General features: G+C 39.0%; 1 protein-coding gene across 9 annotated transcripts in view; it reads left to right on the top strand.

The window, feature by feature from the left end:
• ptprfa (protein tyrosine phosphatase receptor type Fa) overlaps positions 1-21,070 on the top strand; it is a 196,265-nt gene that overhangs the window by 128,226 nt on the left and 46,969 nt on the right. For 5 of the 9 annotated variants that reach the window (XM_047813432.1, XM_047813434.1, XM_047813429.1 and 2 more), the window contains 4 exons: positions 8,274-8,543; positions 11,819-12,412; positions 13,087-13,220; positions 13,648-13,792. In XM_047813432.1, the coding sequence (XP_047669388.1) occupies positions 8,274-8,543; positions 11,819-12,412; positions 13,087-13,220; positions 13,648-13,792 (1,143 nt within the window). Of the gene's footprint in view, positions 1-2,551; positions 2,564-8,273; positions 8,544-11,818; positions 12,413-13,086; positions 13,221-13,647; positions 13,793-17,062; positions 17,369-21,070 lie in introns of all 9 variants that reach the window. The other 4 variants (XM_047813426.1, XM_047813427.1, XM_027146418.2 and 1 more) reach the window with 3 other exon arrangements.

Raw genomic sequence — 21,070 nt, forward strand, 5'->3', positions numbered from 1 at the left:
TTTAAGACAACCAGTTTAAAGGAGGTTAATAAACACCAACATAAATTGAATGTTTGGATACTGTTTCCATAACAGGTTTGTGTCATTGTAATTAGTGACTAGCTTAATAGCCACTTAGTAACTGCCAATGAAATATTTTTTCGTACCTTTTATATTTGCTTTCTATAAAATTGTAGCAGTATGTAGCCGTATGTAGTGGAAATTATTTATTTATTTATTATTAGAAGCAACCATGACATAGTTTTTTAATAGGATTTGGATTATGTTTGGATTAGCACACTAAAAATAGTTAGCTATCCAGCATAAGGAAATTTGACAGGACAGCTGAGAACAAATGTTCATAATGCTAATGCTAACTAGCTGAGCTAGCATGGCACTATATCTTTAAAACATTGGGATTATAAAGATACTTTTGATCTCCAGATGCTTACTTAAACTTAAACATTTATTGGGTGTGCCTTTAAGTTATGGGTTACCATTTGTTTTACTCAAAAACTCTTGTACAGGTAGGTATTTTGCAGACAGACCCTCCATTTTAAATGTGGTATGGATTTGTAATCTGCATAAGAAACATTGGGTGTAAAAGATATTAGTAGTATGCCTTCCTGAGATAGACCACATTTCTTGCTGATAAATAGATGGAGAAAAAGCATTAGTGTTTGCAATGATAGAGACAAACAGTGTATGCTAATCTGTGCTGATAAATTAACAAAGAAACCAGCTTTTTAAAACTTTCCTAATTCTCTCATTATCTTGTCCAGGAATGATTCACACTGTGACTGTTTGTTTGTGCAGTACAAACAGCTAACTATTGCTAGCATACGTGTTGGCTAATAAGATCAGATTCTTGTCTTAATTTCTGCCATTTGATACTGTGTGTCATTAACTTAAGTGATTTCATTAACTTAAGTGACTTTTCTGTGATTTATTAAACTTGACAACAGTTCTGTCCCATTGAAAACCTTTGGTGTGAATCTGGGTCATAAAAGTGGGGGAAAAAAACAAAAAAAAAACAAAAAGAGTTTCTAAAGAGATTTTGTCTAACCTTGCCATAAATTCACCTGTCTGGAACTTAGTGCATATTTGATTACGTGTTTGGTGGATTATACAGTGACGTTTGCGGTTGTTGTGTGTGTATTGTGCATAAAGCAGAGTTGTGGTTCTTTCCTCATTTATTGCCCCATCCAGTTTATTTATCCTGGTAAGAGTCTGAACCAAGAGTTCCAATAACACATGCAAAGCAGAGATCATATCCGCCAATATAGAGACCTCTAAACTTTTGATCTGAACTCAGACCACACACCTTAACATGTAGAAACAGATGGAACACACCCCAGAACGTCAGCTGTTTGATGACATTCACTATATATTTATAAGTCTGTAATCAGGATCAATGTGTGTGTGTGTGTGTGTGTGTGTGTGTGTGTGTGTGTGTGTGTGTGTGTGTGTGTGTGTGTGTGTGTGTGTGTGTGTGTGTGTGTGTGTGTGTGTGGTCTGAACTGATGTTTCTTTGCTTTAGGTGTGAACACAAAACTATCTGTAAATATAAATATATAGAGAGTAATAAACTATATATAAGATGTTTTATTTCAGTTTTCAGTTTAACGTGTGTGCTCTTATTTGAACTTGCCTAACCTCCTCTCTTTACAGGTTTCTAAAACTTAAATCAGTGTGTGGGCTGCTGTGTGTGTTCGTGTGTGTGGGTGGCCTCTCGCTTTCCTGTTGGTGCACAGCAACCTTTCTCTTTTTTTACTGTGTATATGATCCAGTTTTCCTTAGTCCCACCTCTGTATTCAGGTGTGTCTCAGTGTATCTGTGTGTTTCTTACTACTATTCCATATCTCCAGGTTATTATTTGGCATATACACACTCCGTATATGGGACTGTTCATTGCTATAAATGCTTATCCTTTTCCATTATCATCTGTGCGTGTTCAGTCATCCTCATGTGCCTTAACCATTAGCAAGCCCACAAACAGTCACTTGTGGGTTCCTGCTCCCTTAATGTTTGTTAGTGCTATGGTTAGAAGTGTGTGTGTGTGTGTGTGTGTGTGTGTGTGTGTGTGTGTGTGTGTGTGTGTGTGCGTGCGTGCGTGCGTGCGTGCGTGCGTGCGTGCGTGCGTGCGTGCGTGCGTGCGTGCGTGCGTGCGTGCGTGTGTGTGTGTGTGTTGATGAATAAGATGTAGGAAGTAGAAAAATCATTAGATTTATTCAGTCCAACTGTTCAGAACTGTATACAGCATAGAAAGAATAGTAAAGAATAATGTGTGTAAGTTATCTCTAGATCTCTGTCACGTTTAGATCTTATAGAGCAGTGTATGTGTGGTGGGTACTTCATGTTGTTGATTCTCATCTCTTTAATGGATAAGCAGAATATTTGCCTGTTTTACTCTCTCTGTTTCTCCTTGTCTTCTCATTCTCCCTCCTTTCCTCTACTCTCTCTCTCTCTCTCTCTCTCTCTCTCTCTCTCTCTCTCTCTCTCTCTCTCTCTTTCCCTCCCTCCGTTTCCATCGCATCCTGCCATCAAAACTCACTCCATTCCCCACTCTCAGACCAGCGGGAAGGTGGGTTGCTTTCTTTTTCCTCTACGTGGAGGGCCTGTGTCTCACTGTCAGGCTCTGCTCTTTGGCCCCACCTGGGGCTTCAACTAAAACTTAACCTTTTTCTGCCCCATTCTGCCCCTTATTTTCCCATTTTTTCCCTCCTTTGCCTCATTGTTTCCTTCTTACCAAACAATTCCAACCTCATTTTCCCAGAATTCTACCCAATAATATTGCATGCTGCACGGTTGCTGTTTTTCTTTAATTGCTTGTCTATGCCTGTTGATATTTTGTCTTAAGTGCATCATATTTCATGATTCCAGTTATTGTGTACATACATTACATTTTGTGTAACAATTCATACAGTATTTTGTAGCTTCATTTTGTTTCTTTTTCTCACATTTCTCTAGTTAGATGGCAAGTCAGAAAAGATGTGTGGGCTTATTTGTTTTTATTTTGAATCATAAATCCTCGCTCAATATTTTAAATCCCAGCTCTATTAGAGTATGATCACAATGGATATGACTCAGTGATGAAGATTCAGTCCTGTATGTTACCGTATAACCTTTCCAAAACAGAATGATGTTATTGGACATATCAAGAGGCTTGACAGAATTCCACAACAACAATAATTTTAAGATAATCAAAGCCAAACTAATTGACAGCTAGCAAAATATCTGTTTATCATTAAAAAAATCAGCAAATCAATATCTGTTTAGCTTTTTTAAAACTCCAGGGATTTGAGGCTAACTCGCATTTCCCGATGGCTCATAATTTTAGTATTGTCTAGAAAATATAGTAGAAAGGCCTGTAGTCATGTGCCTATAATATCTAGTGATCACTTTAACCTAGAACTGAGGGCAATACTGTTTTTATTTTTTTTAATCACTATGTACAGTTACTATGTACAAAAGTTTACCCTGTAGTCTGTTATTTCACCATTTACGTAGGCAGGGCGCCTTTGCAATGTCACAAGACATTAAATATCCAAGGTCAAACAACAAAACCTGTTTACAGATGAGTCTCCCGATTACAGAGATTGTAATTATCCTCCTTTTTCATAGCTTAGAGCGTTTAAGGATGGGACATATTATTATCTTGTGAGTAAAAGCCAAAGAGCCTTTTGAGTTTGGAAGTGTTTAAGCCGGATAAAGAAGAACTGATTGTTTAATTTGGAAGGAGCCATGTTGTTTCTGGCTCCAGCTTTGAAAAACAATCCTGAGACAAGTTAAGAGAGATAGGCTGTCTCCCTGGTCGAGGTTGGCGTACATATGCTGTATGATCTGTCTCTGTCGGATCACAAACTACATGCTTGAATGAAACCTAACAATCTTTTATATAATATATGTATCTTTTCAGATCCATGCTGTTATAAAACAATTTCTGACCAATCAGATTTGAGAATTTAAGTTAAAAAAAATTTAAATTCAAATTTTATTGGCCACAACCATATAAACCATATTTTTCGACTGTCTTCGTCATGAAACTGAAGTCGATAAGAATAAAAATTCAGTGGAGCTCACAATTAGAGAACCGATTTAAACCATTCGATTTTTTTCTGAAATATTGTTATTCATCATTGCTTAAAATGTGAAGGAATACAAGCTGTGGGTTATAACATTGTTCTACTAGGAGGTTTTATAAAATAACCAAGCCACTCCGACAAGATCCTTTATGTTGTTCAGCTGCCATGGAAGCAGGAAAGTAGATTACAGCTAACATTTTTGAGGGTTATACCTGTCAAAAATTAGCAGGAATTTTAGCGGCCCTTACTCTGAATAGCACACAAAGTGGAATAGTGAAGAAGTATATGGAGAATTATTAAAGCGTATATGAATGCAGATCGGTGGTAGGACAATATGATTTTATGAATAAAGGGAATTCAACAGTAGCCGTGGCTTAAACTTAAAGAAAGGTAAATACAGGCATACAAGGTATAAAGCTAGCACGTACTGTATTAGTGCATTTATTAAATATTCCTCTCTATTAGTCTTTATTTTTATCGCATTGTTGCAGAACCACTGGTTTATTTCAGCATCATGATTTCACATTAGATACAGTCTCTGTGGCATTAGTCTATAGTTTGACATCTCTTGGAAACTGCAGAGTCGTTGCTCGAAGCGAGGTTTGTTTTGCCCTGGTATCTGAGCGTCAAGATTGTTTTGTGATCAATGCAGAGAGTTTTCATTTGTGTCAATCTTACTAAGGTCCAGACCGTTTCTGTAGTTTTGTTTTCCATTAATGGGCAGTTTTGCTTGTATTTATTCATTTATCCATCCATTTATTCAGTCACAGATGCATGCTCTGTTGATTGTGAGTGAGGCTGTTTTGCTTCCTGCTTGTGCTGCTGCTGTCTGACATGCCGGAGAAAGTGTGTGTGTGTCTGTGTGTCTGTGTGCTTGTGTGTCTGAACCACCACCTGTCCCTCACAATTTCTGCATCTCCTTCCAGCATTTCCTTCTCTCTCTTCCTCCTGTAGCATGTTTACTTGACTAGTGTGTGTGTCTGCATTTCTAACAGCTCACTTCAGAAACCCTGCCTTTGCAAAAGGAGATGGTGGTATTCTTCCTCGCCGCCACACTCTCTTCTCTAACTCACTTCAAATGAATAAAACTCTGCCATCATAACATCCTCCATATCCATGATGTCCATAAGTAACATTGGCCCTTTGTGTGGATGATGACTAATGTGAATTAACATGGACTAACCTAGACTGTTCTTCCTCCCCAACCCTCCAGCCAATGTGCTTACACACTGACTAGTACCTCCAGCTTTCTTTTTTCTCTCACAGTAAATTATTTTTTCTCTTATCACAGAGAGAAATATTTCGCCCTAGACCCATACATTCAAACACACAAAGAACATTTTAAAATAGCCTACATATTATTATTGACAAACATACAGAATGAAAAAAAGGAATATGACACAAATCTAAAATGGGGAAAATAAATCATGAAAAACTAAAAATATGTAAAAGTATAAGAGAAACATAAAAAGGGGAAAAGCAGCTAGCTTCAAACATAGAAAAGAGAAAAAGATTTGGGTAAAACGTGAAATAAATAAAGGTAACATGTCCTAATGATTAAATAAGGGAAAATAAAACAATGGCGAAAATAATAAGGGAAACGTGACATGCCCCAAACATAAAAAAAGAAAAAGAAACATTATAAAGCAACATGCCCCAACATAAAAAAAGAGAAATGAACAAAATATAAAAATGGAAATATGCCCCAAACAAAAAACAGGAAAGAAAGAGCTATTGGGCAAAAAAATAATAATAATAGGTGAAACATCAACACTGACCTACACATAAACAAAGAAAAATTGCACATTGCACTAGACATAAAAATAGAAAACATGACCCACACATAAAAAGTGGGAACGGAACATGAATAATAGAAATAGAAACATAACAAAAATAAAAATAAAATATGGGCCAAACCAATAGAGAGACATATTTAGAAGGTGATTTGGTTGTGAGACAGTCAGTGCTTTGTGTAATCTCCCATGGTGGATAAACTTCCTAACAAAGTGACATTTAACAGCTCAGTTTTCACTTTCTGGGTTTTTTATGGTGCACAGCCAGGTGCAGGTGATAAGGCGCCGCTGTGTCTCAGCTGCTGTACTATCACGAATGCCTCTCTGTTCTGCTTTGCCTCAGGGGGATAAAAACCCCTCCAATGTAAAATGGCATTCATGTCACGTAAACATGGACGATTAATAATAGCCTTGCTTCTTGATCTTTCTATAACCCAGTTTGGCCATGCTATATCAGCTCAGACCCTGCTTAAAGGAATAGTAGCTAGTGCAGACGTGCAGGCTTTGTACCTCTGTCAAAAAAGCTACAAGACTCTATCATTATTATAATTATTGATGAAATTAAGTTAACAAACTTAAAAGATATCACTATAATATATGTTTTTTTAAATAGTGTTTAAGCAGATATATGTTTACTGAATTTGAATAACTAGTTTGTTTTGTTTTTCACTAAAAAAAATCCTTTTGTTTACTAAATTTAGGAACTCTTATCCTTAATCTTTAATCTGATCTGGAAACTTAAACCGACTTCAGATATTCTCCATAGTCTCCTGAAGCACTGAATGCTGTGTGCCTGTTCTTCTGAGGAAACTTGGCAGAGTTGACTCAGATGCTTTAGACTGAGTTTATTAGATTGTGTGCATTCAGTTAAATGTGTTAAATCAGATGTATTGAATTGGATTTGTCAAACTGGGTGTGCTAGGGTACTGTATGTTACACTAGATGTAGTAAATCTGTCAAATCAGGTTTGTCTGTATTGTGTACATTGAATCATAGGGCTAAAATTAGATTTGAGAAATCAAAACCATATACTTGATTCATAGATTTTATTCATCTCTGGTCGTGTATTATCAAAGCTGTTGAATCTGACTCACTGAATCAGAGATAGTTCACCCGTCAATCACACTCCTTTGTGGTTGTTACCCAGACTGATGCCACAAGAGTTCGAAGTACACAAACGATTCAATTCTTTTGTACTGTATAGTGTAGCATTAAGATTTCCTTTACTGGAGCTAAAGAAGCCAAAACTGGTTGATCATGACAATGGGGGATATCAAGTGACCCAAACCTTATCCTTAAACCCACTGAACAGCTTATGGATGAACTACTGTACAACGCTGACTGAACCCTAGTCCATTTTACATAACTGACCTCATTAATCCTTTACAGTTACACTACAAAATCTAGTGGAAATCCTTCCCAGATAAGTGGAGCATAATATAACAGCAAAATGAGGGGCCAACTACAATGCCCATGCTTTTAGATAGAGCACATATTTGTGTAATGGTCAAGTGTCCACATAGTTTGACCACACAGTTTGTTAAATCATTTGCACAGATCAGAGTCCTATTAGCATGGGTTTTTTTTTTTTTAATTTATTTAATTCCAGAATTCCTCCTGCAGTCATGCTCTAGCTGACTATTCTTTTTTTCTTATGCATTATAAAAAAAATGCTGATAAAAATATAAACTCCAAACCAAATAGCAAGAAATACTCATTAATCATAAGCCGACGTGTGTCCCAGAGCAAGTACAGTCAGTTCAATCCCTGAAGGTAAGATACTGAATCTCGTAATACAGAAAGCCATACAGTGTGTCAAGAGACCTTTCCTTTATGGTTCACATGACATGACTGTAATCAGCACTGTAGTAGATTGTTTTTAACATGCACAGTGAGTGCAGTAATGTCCATTCAGAAACACATATAATGTGGAATCCTTGGCAGTAATTCACTTAAACCATGGGAAGATAACAATAAAGATCCATTCAGCATTCAGGGAACTGCAGAACGTTGCATTTTACATTATTGTATAGTCCAGTTAACGTCTGTGCTTTTTATTTGGATGTTCATTAGTGAGTTTTTAAATTGGAGAACTATGCCTAATAGGACAGAGTTTAAAAAAAACGGGAACATTAAGCCTGGTATGATTCTGAAAAAACACATAGAGTGATGAAATTGACATAGCTATCATAAATCATAACTCAAAAAAATCATTGTAATGCATTCTAAAGGAGACGTCATAAAAATATCAATTTCCAAAGACATTCCATAACGATAATAAAATAGCAACAGTAGAAACAGAAATCTACCTGTCTGGGAAATGATTCCCCTTAGCATGTCAGAGTCATGCCACAATAAGGCTGAAACTCCTGTGTACTTTTTACTGGATTCACTTCTTCTTGTTCTCCTCCAACAGTTAGGCGAGTTCCACCACGCTTCTCCATTCCCCCCACCAATCATGAGGTGATGCCCGGTGGCAGTATCAACCTCACATGTGTCGCCGTCGGCGCCCCAATGCCTTTTGTCAAGTGGATGAAGGGTGAAATGGAGCTGACCAAAGAAGAAGAGATGCCTGTTGGACGCAACGTGCTGGAGCTCACCAACATTCGCCAGTCAGCAAACTACACCTGTGTAGCGATGTCCTCTCTGGGAATGATCGAGACCACGGCACAGATCATTGTCAAAGGTAAAAGTCTGTAAGACACAACCAGGAAGCATTCTGATATAATTCTATAACTCTCACAGCTGAGATCATAAACATGTTCACTTAGAATGTTTACATTATTATTGTAATGTCTTAGCTAGCAGACTGGACAGGATAGAGAGTTGCTGTGCTGCTTAGTTAACGCTAGCTAGCTACTGTATATGACTGCTATGCTACGCAGCCTCTGGTGGTCTCAGGGGCACTGTGTGTCCTTTCATGTGGCAAAGTAATGAGTTTTGCCTTATCATCCTTTCCTCTTTCAGTCAAAATGAACATGCTCTTCTCATTTTAATGCAAATTACGAAAATTTTGATATATTCTTAGACAAACTTGTGTTGGGCTGTGTTTGTAAAAGTGAGGTTTAAAAAAGATTTTTTGGGCATTGGTTGACTGGGAGAAAAGACATATCAGACGCACCTGACACTGACTTAACACGACAGTTGATTAATCACGTACTTGTTCATCTGCAGCGATAGAGAAAGATGACCCGATCTGCTCTCAAAGCTCTGATGTTGTTCTCGCCCAACTGAAGCTGCGATATTGCACAAATGTCTTGTTAATAATGAAGGCCGTATGATTCCCACAGCTCCCTACCACACAGCACATGCTATCAGCTCATCAATCTTTCATCAGTGTTGAAATAGGAAGAATATCATTTCAGAGTGATGAATAACTGAATAATTTTGCTGCCTCTTTCTCTGAGCATTGTTTTTCTCCCTAAACTAAAGTGAACATATCGGGCCAAATTAAAGGTGTTATATAAATCTGGCCCTTCATGAGAATGAGTCGAGCTTATTGCATTGTTTAGCTCAAGCAAACAATATTGGCTCTCAGTGCAGACACACTCGTTCCTTTCTCTGAGGTTTAAGAACGTATCAATCACCAAAACATCTATAGACACAGAAGACAGCGTGCTGAATTTTGGGCCACAAATATCCATTTGGTTCTTCTAAACATTTTGGGTTTCAAAGACTTGGCATTATTGAATAGGTGAATTTCAGATATGGAGATTTAATCACAGTTACAGCTACAGGAGATATGAAACAATGTAACCCAGATATTTGTAAACTAAGAGACAAAAGCAAATTGATGTACTGTAGTTGCAATATGTGATAGCCTGGTACTGCTGATAAAAGGACTCTGTATAGCTCAAGATTTTCAGAATAAGAAATAAGAAATGCAAGTTCAGTAAGGACACGTTTTTGTTTTTGTTTTATTTAAATAAATGAATTTATTTTTTAAAAGAAGATACTCTAATGTATTCCAATCTAAAGACTAACAGATATTCTAGAAGAACATCAGTAAACAGAAATACAATTTTATTGAATGTATTTCTTGAATTTCTTAATATTTAATGCTGAAGCCATACTATCACCGATGCTGCTTTTAGCACTATATTTTAATCACGTCTTGATTTTTCTCTATGATGTTCTTGTGAAGCCAAATAAAGCATCGCCTCTGTATTTTGTGAAAAAGATGTGAATACCCCTAAATCTCTATGTAGTGACGCATCACAGTGGAAATGTGATGATGGAATTGAAATCATCATTCTGCTAGTCATGCTTGTAATGCAGTAGTGTTTGACCTCCCAAACTGTGCAGCCTATACAATTAAAATGTATATAGAGCACGCCGGTCACACGTTAAACCAGCGAATCGCATTATGCGGTTACATGCATTTGGAGCTCTGTTAGATTCCCTGGGTCAGACACCTTGTTTATTGAATCTGTAAAAGTGTAGCGTAATCTGTGCTCATTGTTGTACTAAGGTAAGGACATTTAGTGAGGTTATACTATATCAACTAAATACTTGCCATCCTCGTGTGGCTTAATGTCTCTCTTTTACCTTCACCCTGTTGGGGGAAAATATCAAGAAGCTTCCAGTCAGAATGATAAAAATTAGATCAGAGTAACCAGGTTGTTTATTTCAACATAAATAAATAAATAAATAAATAAATAAATAAATAAATAAATAAATAAATAAATAAATAAATATTGTTGTATTATATATTTTAATCCAGACCTCATCATTCTTCACTAATACACTGTGTCCTCAAGTAGTGTCTTGCCGTTTATTGAATGCAGTATGAATGACATCTCTGGGGCATTTAGACACAAAATAACCCGCACACTATAAATATAAATCAATACAATGAAGCAGCATTTCATTTTCTTCTATCAGACATTATTTGTTGGGGGGTGACTTATTTTCTGAACAATTTATAATCAAGAACATATGGTAAATGATGCGTGAATAAGGTTATTTGTGTTGTTTTATATGAGGATTTTCCAATGTGAATGAAATATATGACCTTTGTTGTGGACATGGTTATATTTTCTATGGAAAAAAGCCAGAGAGGGTTTCATGCTGAGGGAATGGAGCAAAAAAAAAAAAAAGGAAGTGATTCACTATAAATCTTGCAGGTTTAGTTAGGCAAGTTATACTGCTAATCCAGTCTGCACTGTTTTTTTTTTTTATTATTATTTATTAATTTATGTATTTATTTATTTATTTATTTTTATTCTGCTGTCCTCATTCACCTCTCACAGGCAGCAGATGGAATTGGTGCGTTTTTCTACATAGATTAAAGACCTGAGCCCTATAAACCTGGGCATTTCAACATTTTTCTCCCAACCTTTTTAACACGGTTACCTTGTACACTTACACATCCATCCAATCCTCTGACAGCAGCACAATCACATGCAACATGAAAAAACAACGTTTTAGAGTCATTTTCTCCTGCAATTTTATTACAATAGAGGCACTTTACTGCTCTCCTGTGGAAACACAGTATTCTGAGCTGCAGTCCATTACCCCGAACCAAAGTGATCATAATGGCCATGTTTTCCATGGGAAAAGGAGGTTTTTTTAGAGTAATGCCTCTGCGTTTCGTGTCAAATGCACGGTGGATGACCTTCCAGTGGCTGCATTCCAGTGTTAGATAATGGCAATAAAACATTGCAATTAAACCAACTTGAAGCACATTTTTACTGTAATGTACGGAATATCGACCTTAAGTGCATTTGTAAAAAAAAATAAAATAAATTGTTTGTTGTTTAAAATGTAAGATCTTTAATAAAAGAACTTTTAGATTGAGATAAACTACATATGAATGGGGTAACAGGGTCTAAACATCCAAGAGGTTTTATCCTATGTGCAAAAATAATAAATTATTACAGTCAGACCTTAATAGTAATAGTTGTACATTCTATAACACCATTTTAATTCACCCTGTGACTGTGTGTATGTGTGTTCCAGCCCTCCCTCGGCCTCCCATCTCTCTAATCGTGACTGAAACCACAGCGACCAGCGTGACTCTGACATGGGATTCTGGGAACCCAGAGCCGGTCTCATACTATGTCATTCAGTACCGTGCCAAACACTCTGATAACGGTGGTTTCCAGGAAGTGGATGGCGTGGCATCGACACGCTACAGCATTGGCGGTCTGAGTCCATTTTCTCCTTACGAGTTCCGTGTCATGGCTGTGAACAACGTGGGGCGTGGCCTGCCTAGCACTTCTGTGGAAACGCGAACTGGTGAGCAAGCACCATCCTCTCCTCCACTGAAGGTGCGGGCTAGGATGCTGAGTTCAAGCACAGCGCTGGTACAGTGGGAACCTCCTGAGGAGCCAAATGGCCTTATCAGGGGCTACAGAGTATATTACACACATGATGCACACTCATATGCGCCACTCAGTGCCTGGTACAAGCACAACACGGCTGATGCTGCACAGCTGGCCACCATCTCGAACCTGGTGCCTAGCACCACCTACAGCCTGCGTGTGCTAGCTTTTACAGCGGTCGGAGATGGACCACCATCCCACACACTGCAGATTAAAACACTACAGGGAGGTAAGACAGACCAGACTGAGTGAGTGTGTGTGACTGTGTGTGAGTGTGTGTGTGAGTATGAGAGCGTAAGAGAGGGAGGAAGAGTGGGGGTGACTGTGTAAGACAGTGTGAGGGTTTGTGAGTGAGCGAGTGAGTGAGTGTGTAGGAGAGTATGAGGGTTAGGGTGAGTGTCAGGGAGAGTGAGAGTGGGTGTGAGAGAGAGTGTGAGGGTGAGTGAGAGTGTGTGAGTGAGTGTGTGAGTGAGTGTGTGAGTGAGTGAGTGAGTGAGTGAGTGAGTGAGTGAGTGAGTGAGTGAGTGAGTGAGTGAGTGAGTGAGTGAGTGAGTGAGTGAGTGTGTAGGAGAGTATGAGGGTTAGGGTGAGTGTCAGGGAGAGTGAGAGTGTGTGTGAGAGAGAGTGTGAGGGTGAGTGAGAGTGTGTGAGTGAGTGTGTGAGTGAGTGAGTGAGTGAGTGAGTGAGTGAGTGTGTGTGTGTGTGTGTGTGTGTGTGTGTGTGTGTGTGTGTGTGTGTGTGTGTGTGTGTGTGTGTGTGTGTGTGTGTGTGTGTGAGTGAGTTAGTGAGTGAGTGAGTGAGTGAGTGAGAGAGTGTGTAATAGTGCATCCAACAGCATACGAATGGAGCCTGAGAGCTCAGGTGTGTTCGTAAGGTGTGAGACTGACTGTGGCTTTCATGCAGTTCCAGCACAGCCAAGTGAATTAGAGGCAGAAGCGGAGCTTGACACTCGGATCATGCTGCGTTGGCTTTGGCCTGTTCAGGACCAAATTATTAAATATGAGCTCACCTACTGGGAAGCTGACTCTGGACACAAGGTACACACACACACACACGCACACACACACACGCACACACACACATTATACTCAGGGAGAAGGTCATGTCTGGTGTATATCTCTTTGCACTAGAATTACAATGCTAGTGTAGTTTATAGGTTTGTAGGCTAGCTAGAATAGTACTATATCAGGATAGATATCTAAAGTATAGCACACCATCATGAATTTAAAATAGACTTGCTTATGGGATTCCTAACATCATACAGTATCACAAAGCTAACATTTCTTAAACACCGAAAAGTAAAGAAGGAATTTTCACACAGTAAACGAACCTGGGCTCGTGGACTACATTTGATATAAAAGGAAACTATTTAAAGATTTTTTTTTTCACCTGAACTGTTATTTTAACAGGGGTGATACCATTAATAGCAGCAACTGTGTTGTTAATTGTGTATATTGCTTACAGAACCATTTGACCTTTGACCCAGCTGGTTCGTACGCTGTGGAGGGCCTGAAGCCTGACACTCTGTATAAATTCACACTGGCTGCTCGCTCAAGAATGGGTTTAGGCTTGTACACACAGCCCATAGAGGCTCGCACAGCCCAGTCCAGTAAGTACCACACACACACACACACACACACACACACACACACACACACACACACACATGTGTGTTCCACCTACACTTCACACACACATTCCAAACACAAAATCCAATCAATTTTTGTTTCCTTGAAACAACACAAAAGCTTGAGTTTTTTTCTCTCTGCTTTAATACCACATACAAATGGTGATGAATGATGAATGAGTGGATGTTTATGATGTTGTGCTAGTGTCTGTCTGTTATTTGCACTTTCGTTTATTTCCTATTAACTTCGGTGCAGTCTTGCTCAAGAAAGCATACCAGAATTAAAAAGTCTGTGTGTAAAGTATGACACACTTCAGATTTTATCTACAAAGCTAGAAATATTTCTCAGTCACTGTTATTGTGGCACTTTTTTGTTTGTTTGTGTTTTTTTATCATTGATGTCAGAGTGACGGGTGTGCTCACTCTAATCTCACTCCTCCAATCCTCCATCACTCACACTGAAGTGTTTATGACAGCTTGGGGAGTGTGTGTGTGTGTGTGTGTGTGTGTGTGTGTGTGTGTGTGTGTGTGTGTGTGTGTGTGTGTGTGTGTGTGTGTGTGTGTGTGTGTGTGTGTGTGTGTGTGTGTGTGTGTGTGCGTGTGTGTGCGTGTGTGTGTGTACGTGCATGGGTGCATGCTTGTGCATGTGTTGATTGGCAGCTGAAAAAGAGGCATGACCTCAAAGTTGACACTCACTCCCACTTTTATCTATTTTTCTCTCTTTTTATTCTATTTATTAATTTATCTTATTCACCCCTGCTTTTCATTTCTTCCATTTGTTCACTATTCACTCTCGTTTTATTTTTGTCTTGCATATTATCTTCCATCTCATCATCTCCCATACTCTGTCATCCTTATTATTTTCTCTCTCTCTCTCTCTCTCTCTCTCTCTCTCTCTCTCTCTCTCTCTCTCTCTCTCTCTCTCTCTCTCTCTCTCTCTCTCTCTTTTTCTTTCTTGCTCTCCCCTCATTCACTTCTCAGTTTTATCTCTCTCACCCTTATCTTTCTCGAGGGCCATTTCTCCCACATTCCCTCACACTTTCTTCCTTTCTCTTCTTTCCTTTACCCTTTCAGTGGGTTACCCTCATGGCCCCTCACGCTCACAGGAGCACATCGGGAGACGTGTTTTAGCGCTTTGTCTGGAGTAAAACCACCATCAAAACTGGTTGATGATTATCATCTGAGCAGAATCGGTGGTTACCTGCAGAGTCAGGAACAAAGTGCACTGTGAGCACCACAGAGTCTCTTTTATTCAATCGCTTAGCAAATACTGCAACAGGAATCCACCTGTCATCACTAACAGAAATGCAAAATTGTGTTCTTATTGAAAAAAAAAGCAGCAGGGATGATAACACATGCAGGGGAGATGGAAAAGGGGTACGTCAGGTGTTACCCTGCATTCAGTTGAAGCTAACAACAGACTTTCTGCGTGTGGAACGTTTTCTCAATCTTCTACATGCTAGCGATTTGTTTGGGTTGTTTAACCCTTGTGTTATGTTCACTCTTTGGATCCTTCGATACTTCAGGTCAGATGAACTTGGCATATTATTTGGGTTTTAAAAGCACTTCAGAAATAATAATAATTAAAAAAAAAAAACATTTTGTTTGCTATAATCATCACTCAGCACCACTACTTTCTAAACCCTTGAGTATAAAGATGTTTAGATTTATATCAAGATTTCTTTATATCAGTTAATATAAAGAATTTCTGTATTAAATAATGAATTCTTGAAAAATAGCTACATACAGTATATTGTTGGATCATCTGATGGACCCCGGGAATTGTGGGCCTACTATAATTTATAAATAAAATATAGTAGAGTCTTACTGTATAAATAAAAAAACATAATTTATGCTAGACAATGTCCAAGACAAATAACTCAACAAACAAAGATAGGATTTGATACAGGTATGTGTTATAGAAAATATGAAAAAATAAAAAGCACCTATGGTAAGCCTCATGGCAACTCCCAGAAAGTTCGGGAGAAAGATCATCCAAATACACACAGGAGAGGCAACTGACTTTTCCATGTGTACTTATCATATGTTGGATTGTTTATCCTCCCGGCCAAATGGCATGTTCTTCTCTCCTGATGTTCTATCAAAGGCATTGTCGCTTTTTATTGTAGTTCTGCTCCTCAGGACTCAGGAGGCTAAGCTGCTGTGGGTTACAGTGTGTCCAGGCGCAGGTTAAGTCTGCCATGGTGAATTAACACTGGTACTGAATTTAGTGACAGACCAGGTTTCTCCTTTATTAGCTGTGCATACGAATATAATAAATCATACACATTTCTTAAACACAGAATGTGACTGATGAAGTTATTCCTGTGTATGAGGCCATGCGTATATTTATAACTACCCACGAGCGTGTGTATTATTTTTAGAAAAGTGCAATAGTGGCAATTGTAAAATGATTTATGAGGAGCTGCTCCAAACTCACTAGTCAGCTGTCAGGTCATGACAGAATAACTGACAGACTAATCACTGACTATAGAGCTCACAACATGGTGCACGGATAAAACGTAGAAATCATTGATTGAGATGTGAGACTCATCATCAAATTCATTTGTGCAATTTTAGTGCGATGTCTGCCAGCAACTCGGCCCTCTTTCCACTGGAATGCCAACCGAGCACATGAATCCTTTCTACTCTAGGGTTTTTAGCCACAGGCACATTTCACTGAGAAATCAAGACCGGCCGGGAATTTCCCAACCAACTTTCAATGTCTTACATGACAAATTCATATTGATCTCACTGCAACACATTACAGTGGATAGGACCACAGTGGAACACTTTGGTGGCAAAGATGAGATTAATGAGGGATTTTCTCACACCATTGTAGGTTTGGATTACACATGCATTATATGGTGATTTGGGAGTGCTTGTGTATGTATAGGTGTATGTGGCTTTGTACAAACAGAACAACCTCGAATGTGTGGGATTTATCTAATGCTCATAGAATTAAATCATGCTTATAAATGTGACTGCAGATTTCAAGGAAGGAATCATGAGGTACAGTACAAATCAGTGCTGGCCTATAGTTTTCACATCTGTATGACATACACTACCATAAGTAAAAATAATGGAGATGGCATCACCAGAGTGTCAATATACATTTTATTTATCTTAATCACCCTGATCCAAGACATAAGATGAGCCAAAAATGTAAATGCTGTATTTGTATCCACTTCCAATGTACAGAAACGTGACCATTCCTACCTGATATATGATTTCTGACCTCCACACCCACAGCCCCATCTGCCCCTCCTCAGGACGTGCACCTGCTCAGCCTCTCTTCTACCAGTATCAAGGTGAGTTGGGTGGCACCTCCTGTTGCCAGTCGCCATGGGAACATTGTGCGCTACTCCCTGGCCTATCAAGCACCCTCAGGGGAGGACCAGGAGCGTCACGAGGTGAGAGACATCCCTGCTGATTCCACCAGCTATGTGCTTGAGGGACTGGAAAAATGGGCATTGTACCATGTGTGGGTTAAGGCCCATACCGACGTAGGGCCGGGTCCTGAGAGTAGCAGCACCTGGATTCGGACCCAAGAGGATGGTATGATTTCTTACCCGCCTCAAAAGTCTCTCCACCTCCGTCGAAATTTCTAACTCCTTCAAAATATTCCCAGCTGCTCAAGATCTTTTTACAATTTAGATTCCTCATAATCCATTAAAAATCTTCTGCTCCTGAAGACTAAAAATACTATATTTTCTGTAGTCTTCCAATCACTCAAAATCTTCTTCAATTGTTTCATAATGAATATGCCCAGAACTTCTGATTGCTTCAGACTTGTTATAGAACTTATTCTAATCTCAAGCTTCAACTTGTATCGTTTTTCAAGAACCTTTCCCCTTCATTCCTTCGAATGGCTTCTCAGCTTATTCTAACCTCACCCACGTCTTTTCAAAGGTTTCTGTTTACTCCATAACACTGTAAAACTTTCAAACGCCTTTTAATCTTTCCCATTTCTCTTGAACTCATTAGAGCTGCTTGTAAATTCCAGAGCACCTCTTATCCTGTAGATACTTCTGAACGTCTTCCAGCTTCTTTTAAAATTTCCTTTTTGCCTCATATCCTTCTTTACTGGATACAAATGTCTCTGATCTCCTGATTTGAGTCTCTGATCTCCTGATTTGAGTCTCTGATCTCCTGAACTGCACAAAAAATCTTTACACAAAATCTTTCAATACAATGTCCAATTGCTCCAGAACCTGTTACAACAGACACTAAATGTTGTCTGTTTCCTTCAAGATCTGTCAGGAACATTTATCCTTTTACAGAGTAGCTTTAATCTTTCTTTCAGGTCTAATTCTTGCTGCAGAACATGATGCAGCTGATGTTTCTACTAGGGTGATGTGTCACTCACTAGCAACACTCTTCATGCTCTTCTTGGGCATTCAGTTTGATGCCTGAGGGAATAAGAGGGTAGTGTTTCTAACTCACAGCTCCAGGCTCACAGGTTTGATCCTGAGCTTGGGTTACTGTCTATGTGGAGTTACACATTCCCTCCTGTGTCCGTGTCTGGGTGGGCTTCCATCAGTTTCTTAGGTTTCTACTGACTCCCCAAAATACATGTTTATAAGTAGATTAGGCTATGCTAAATTGCGACCGTGTGTGTGTGTGTGTGTGTGTGTGTGTGTGTGTGTGTCTGTGTGTGTGTGTGTGTGTGTGTGTGTGTGTGTGTGTGTATTTCCTGTGATAATATGCAACCTATGTAAAAGAGCGAGAGAGAGAGAGAGAGAGAGAGAGAGAGAGAGAGAGAGAGAGAGAGAGACGATATGACGTATGTGGGGTGACATTCAAACTGGAGGACTGCAGCTGTGTCTTATTGTTTAAAATGTCTAGGATTAGTGAGCAAAGGGTGAAAACACCCACTGTCATGTGGACTACATCAGGTGCAACTGTGTGTGTGTGTGTGTGTGTGTGTGTGTGTGTGTGTGTGTGTGTGTGTGTGTGTGTGTGTGTGTGTGTGTGTGTGTGTGTGTGTGTGTGTGTGTGTGTGTGCGTGTGTGTGTGTGTCTCAAAATGCTGCCTCTGCTGAGTGTGCTGCACTCAGCAGTTTGACTGACAGCTGAACAGATGACGAAGCATGAGCTCCACGTCCTGTCTCTGGCCACGTCCCCTTTTCTTTCTTGCTTTCATTCTTTGCTCCTTATACTTCTCCTTGATTCTCGATGCATATCCTGCAGGCAAAGCATTTTTCACACCACTGGAGCAATGAGGCTGAGCTGCTTAAACACACACCTGCGTTGATTCTTCCTGCCTCACTCTTTGCCTGCAGTATGTCACTTTACCTCCATCACTTGGGCCATCTGTGTTTCTTTCAGCAGTGTTATTTTTCAAATGCTGTCAATCCTTATTTTGCAAGAGACTGTCATTTTAACATCTTTGTTCCTATCAGGAAATATTAGCATGTATTCTCTTCTCTCTGTATGCTCTTCTCTGTTATTGGTTTTACTCAGCAAAAGCATACAGCACTTGTATAAGTAAGGGATGATGGAAAAATAATATTTCATATTAAAAGTGAATTAGCTGTTTAAAAAAACATAAAAACATAGAAAAGGAAAGAACGAGAGAAGTTGTGTGTGTGTGTGTGTGTGTGTGTGTGTGTGTGTGTGTGTGTGTGTGTGTGTGTGTGTGTGTGTGTGTGTGTGTGTGTGTGTGTGTGTGTGTGTGTGTGTGTGTGTGTGTGTGTGTGTGTGTGTGTGTGTGTGCTTTATGCATCAATCAGACTAACAGCTAGGTAATTGAAATAGAGTTCTCCTGTTTGCCTGCACACAGATCATATTAGTGTGTGTTTGTTCACAAGCCCCACCCAATCCCTTCCCCTGAAGGCCAAACACTCACTACCACTTTCAGGAGAACACATCAAACATACACATAGCACACATAAATCAATCCAATTTAAAGATTTGTACACACACACACACACACACACACACACACATACATTGCAGTCTGAGTGTTAATGCCATGGTAATCTCAAAGCATTAAGCTCTTTAACCTCTCACACTGCTTGCTCTGCGTCCTTGTCTTCTATTGACCAGCATCTACATTGCAGTGAGTGAGTGACTGACTGAGTAACCGAGTGAGAGCGAGCGAGAGACAGAAAGAGAGAAAGAGAGTGTGTGTGTTGGGGCGAGGGGGTGGTGGGTACAAGTTCGCCTCTGCAGTAGCTGCCGATGTGTGTGTGGGAGGGAATGTGAGCTCTCCTCCTACTCATACACACAAGTAAAATGGCAGCTATAAACACAACTGAAGACACAAATGTAGATAGATAGATAGATAGATAGATAGATAGATAGATAGATAGATAGATAGATAGATAGATAGATAGATAGATAGATAGATAGATAGATAGATAGATAGATAGATAGACAGGCAGACAGACAGACAGACAGACAGACATAGATACATACATGTATATACAGTATACATAAATACATATTTAGTTTGTCATCACCAGAATTAGAGACACTCTTTATGAAGATCAGCAAATATAAATGTACATTATACTTGTACATACATTAAATGTGTATGTGCATTTTTATACATTTCTGTACTTAAACAGGAAGAAATATTTTCAGTCTTCAACATTCAAGATTCTGCACTTTTTCCAGGTCCCTATCTAAATGAAAGCACATTCATGATAGAGATCATGTTAGCTCCTTTGTACAAAAGGTCAGATTTTCCATGAGTTTTATCTCTTCCAGTGAAGCACGTGTTCAGACGATACTCCAGTTCATTTGAACTAACATGGATCACCAGGTTTTACACAAAGTGGTGGAATTTTGAGTGTATGATGTCAAACGCTGAAGAAATCTGAAATTCATCTAAATATTTCTCTAATAGTGTTTGAGAGGAAAAAAGCGTCGCATTAAATTTCAACATAGAAGCATTTTTATAAGTGACGTTACAATTTTGGACCCCTCTGTATATAAACACAAAAAAGCAGTGACCTTTAGAGTTCATCCTGGTGATAGATGACAGAAATGCAACACTTTTTACATGTACAGCATCATACAGTATTTCAGGCAAACAGGATATGATGAAAGTTGCCCTGGAATCTGAATTGACTGCAGACAGACAAATAGAGGGATACATACTGTACATGGGAAAACAGACAGAGGATAGATAGATAGATAGATAGATAGATAGATAGATAGATAGATAGATAGATAGATAGATAGATAGATAGATAGATAGATAGATAGATAGATAGATGGATGGATGGATGGATGGATGGATGGATGGATG

Source organism: Tachysurus fulvidraco, chromosome 5, assembly GCF_022655615.1.
Source record: "Tachysurus fulvidraco isolate hzauxx_2018 chromosome 5, HZAU_PFXX_2.0, whole genome shotgun sequence".
In the NCBI taxonomy this organism is placed as follows: domain Eukaryota; kingdom Metazoa; phylum Chordata; class Actinopteri; order Siluriformes; family Bagridae; genus Tachysurus; species Tachysurus fulvidraco.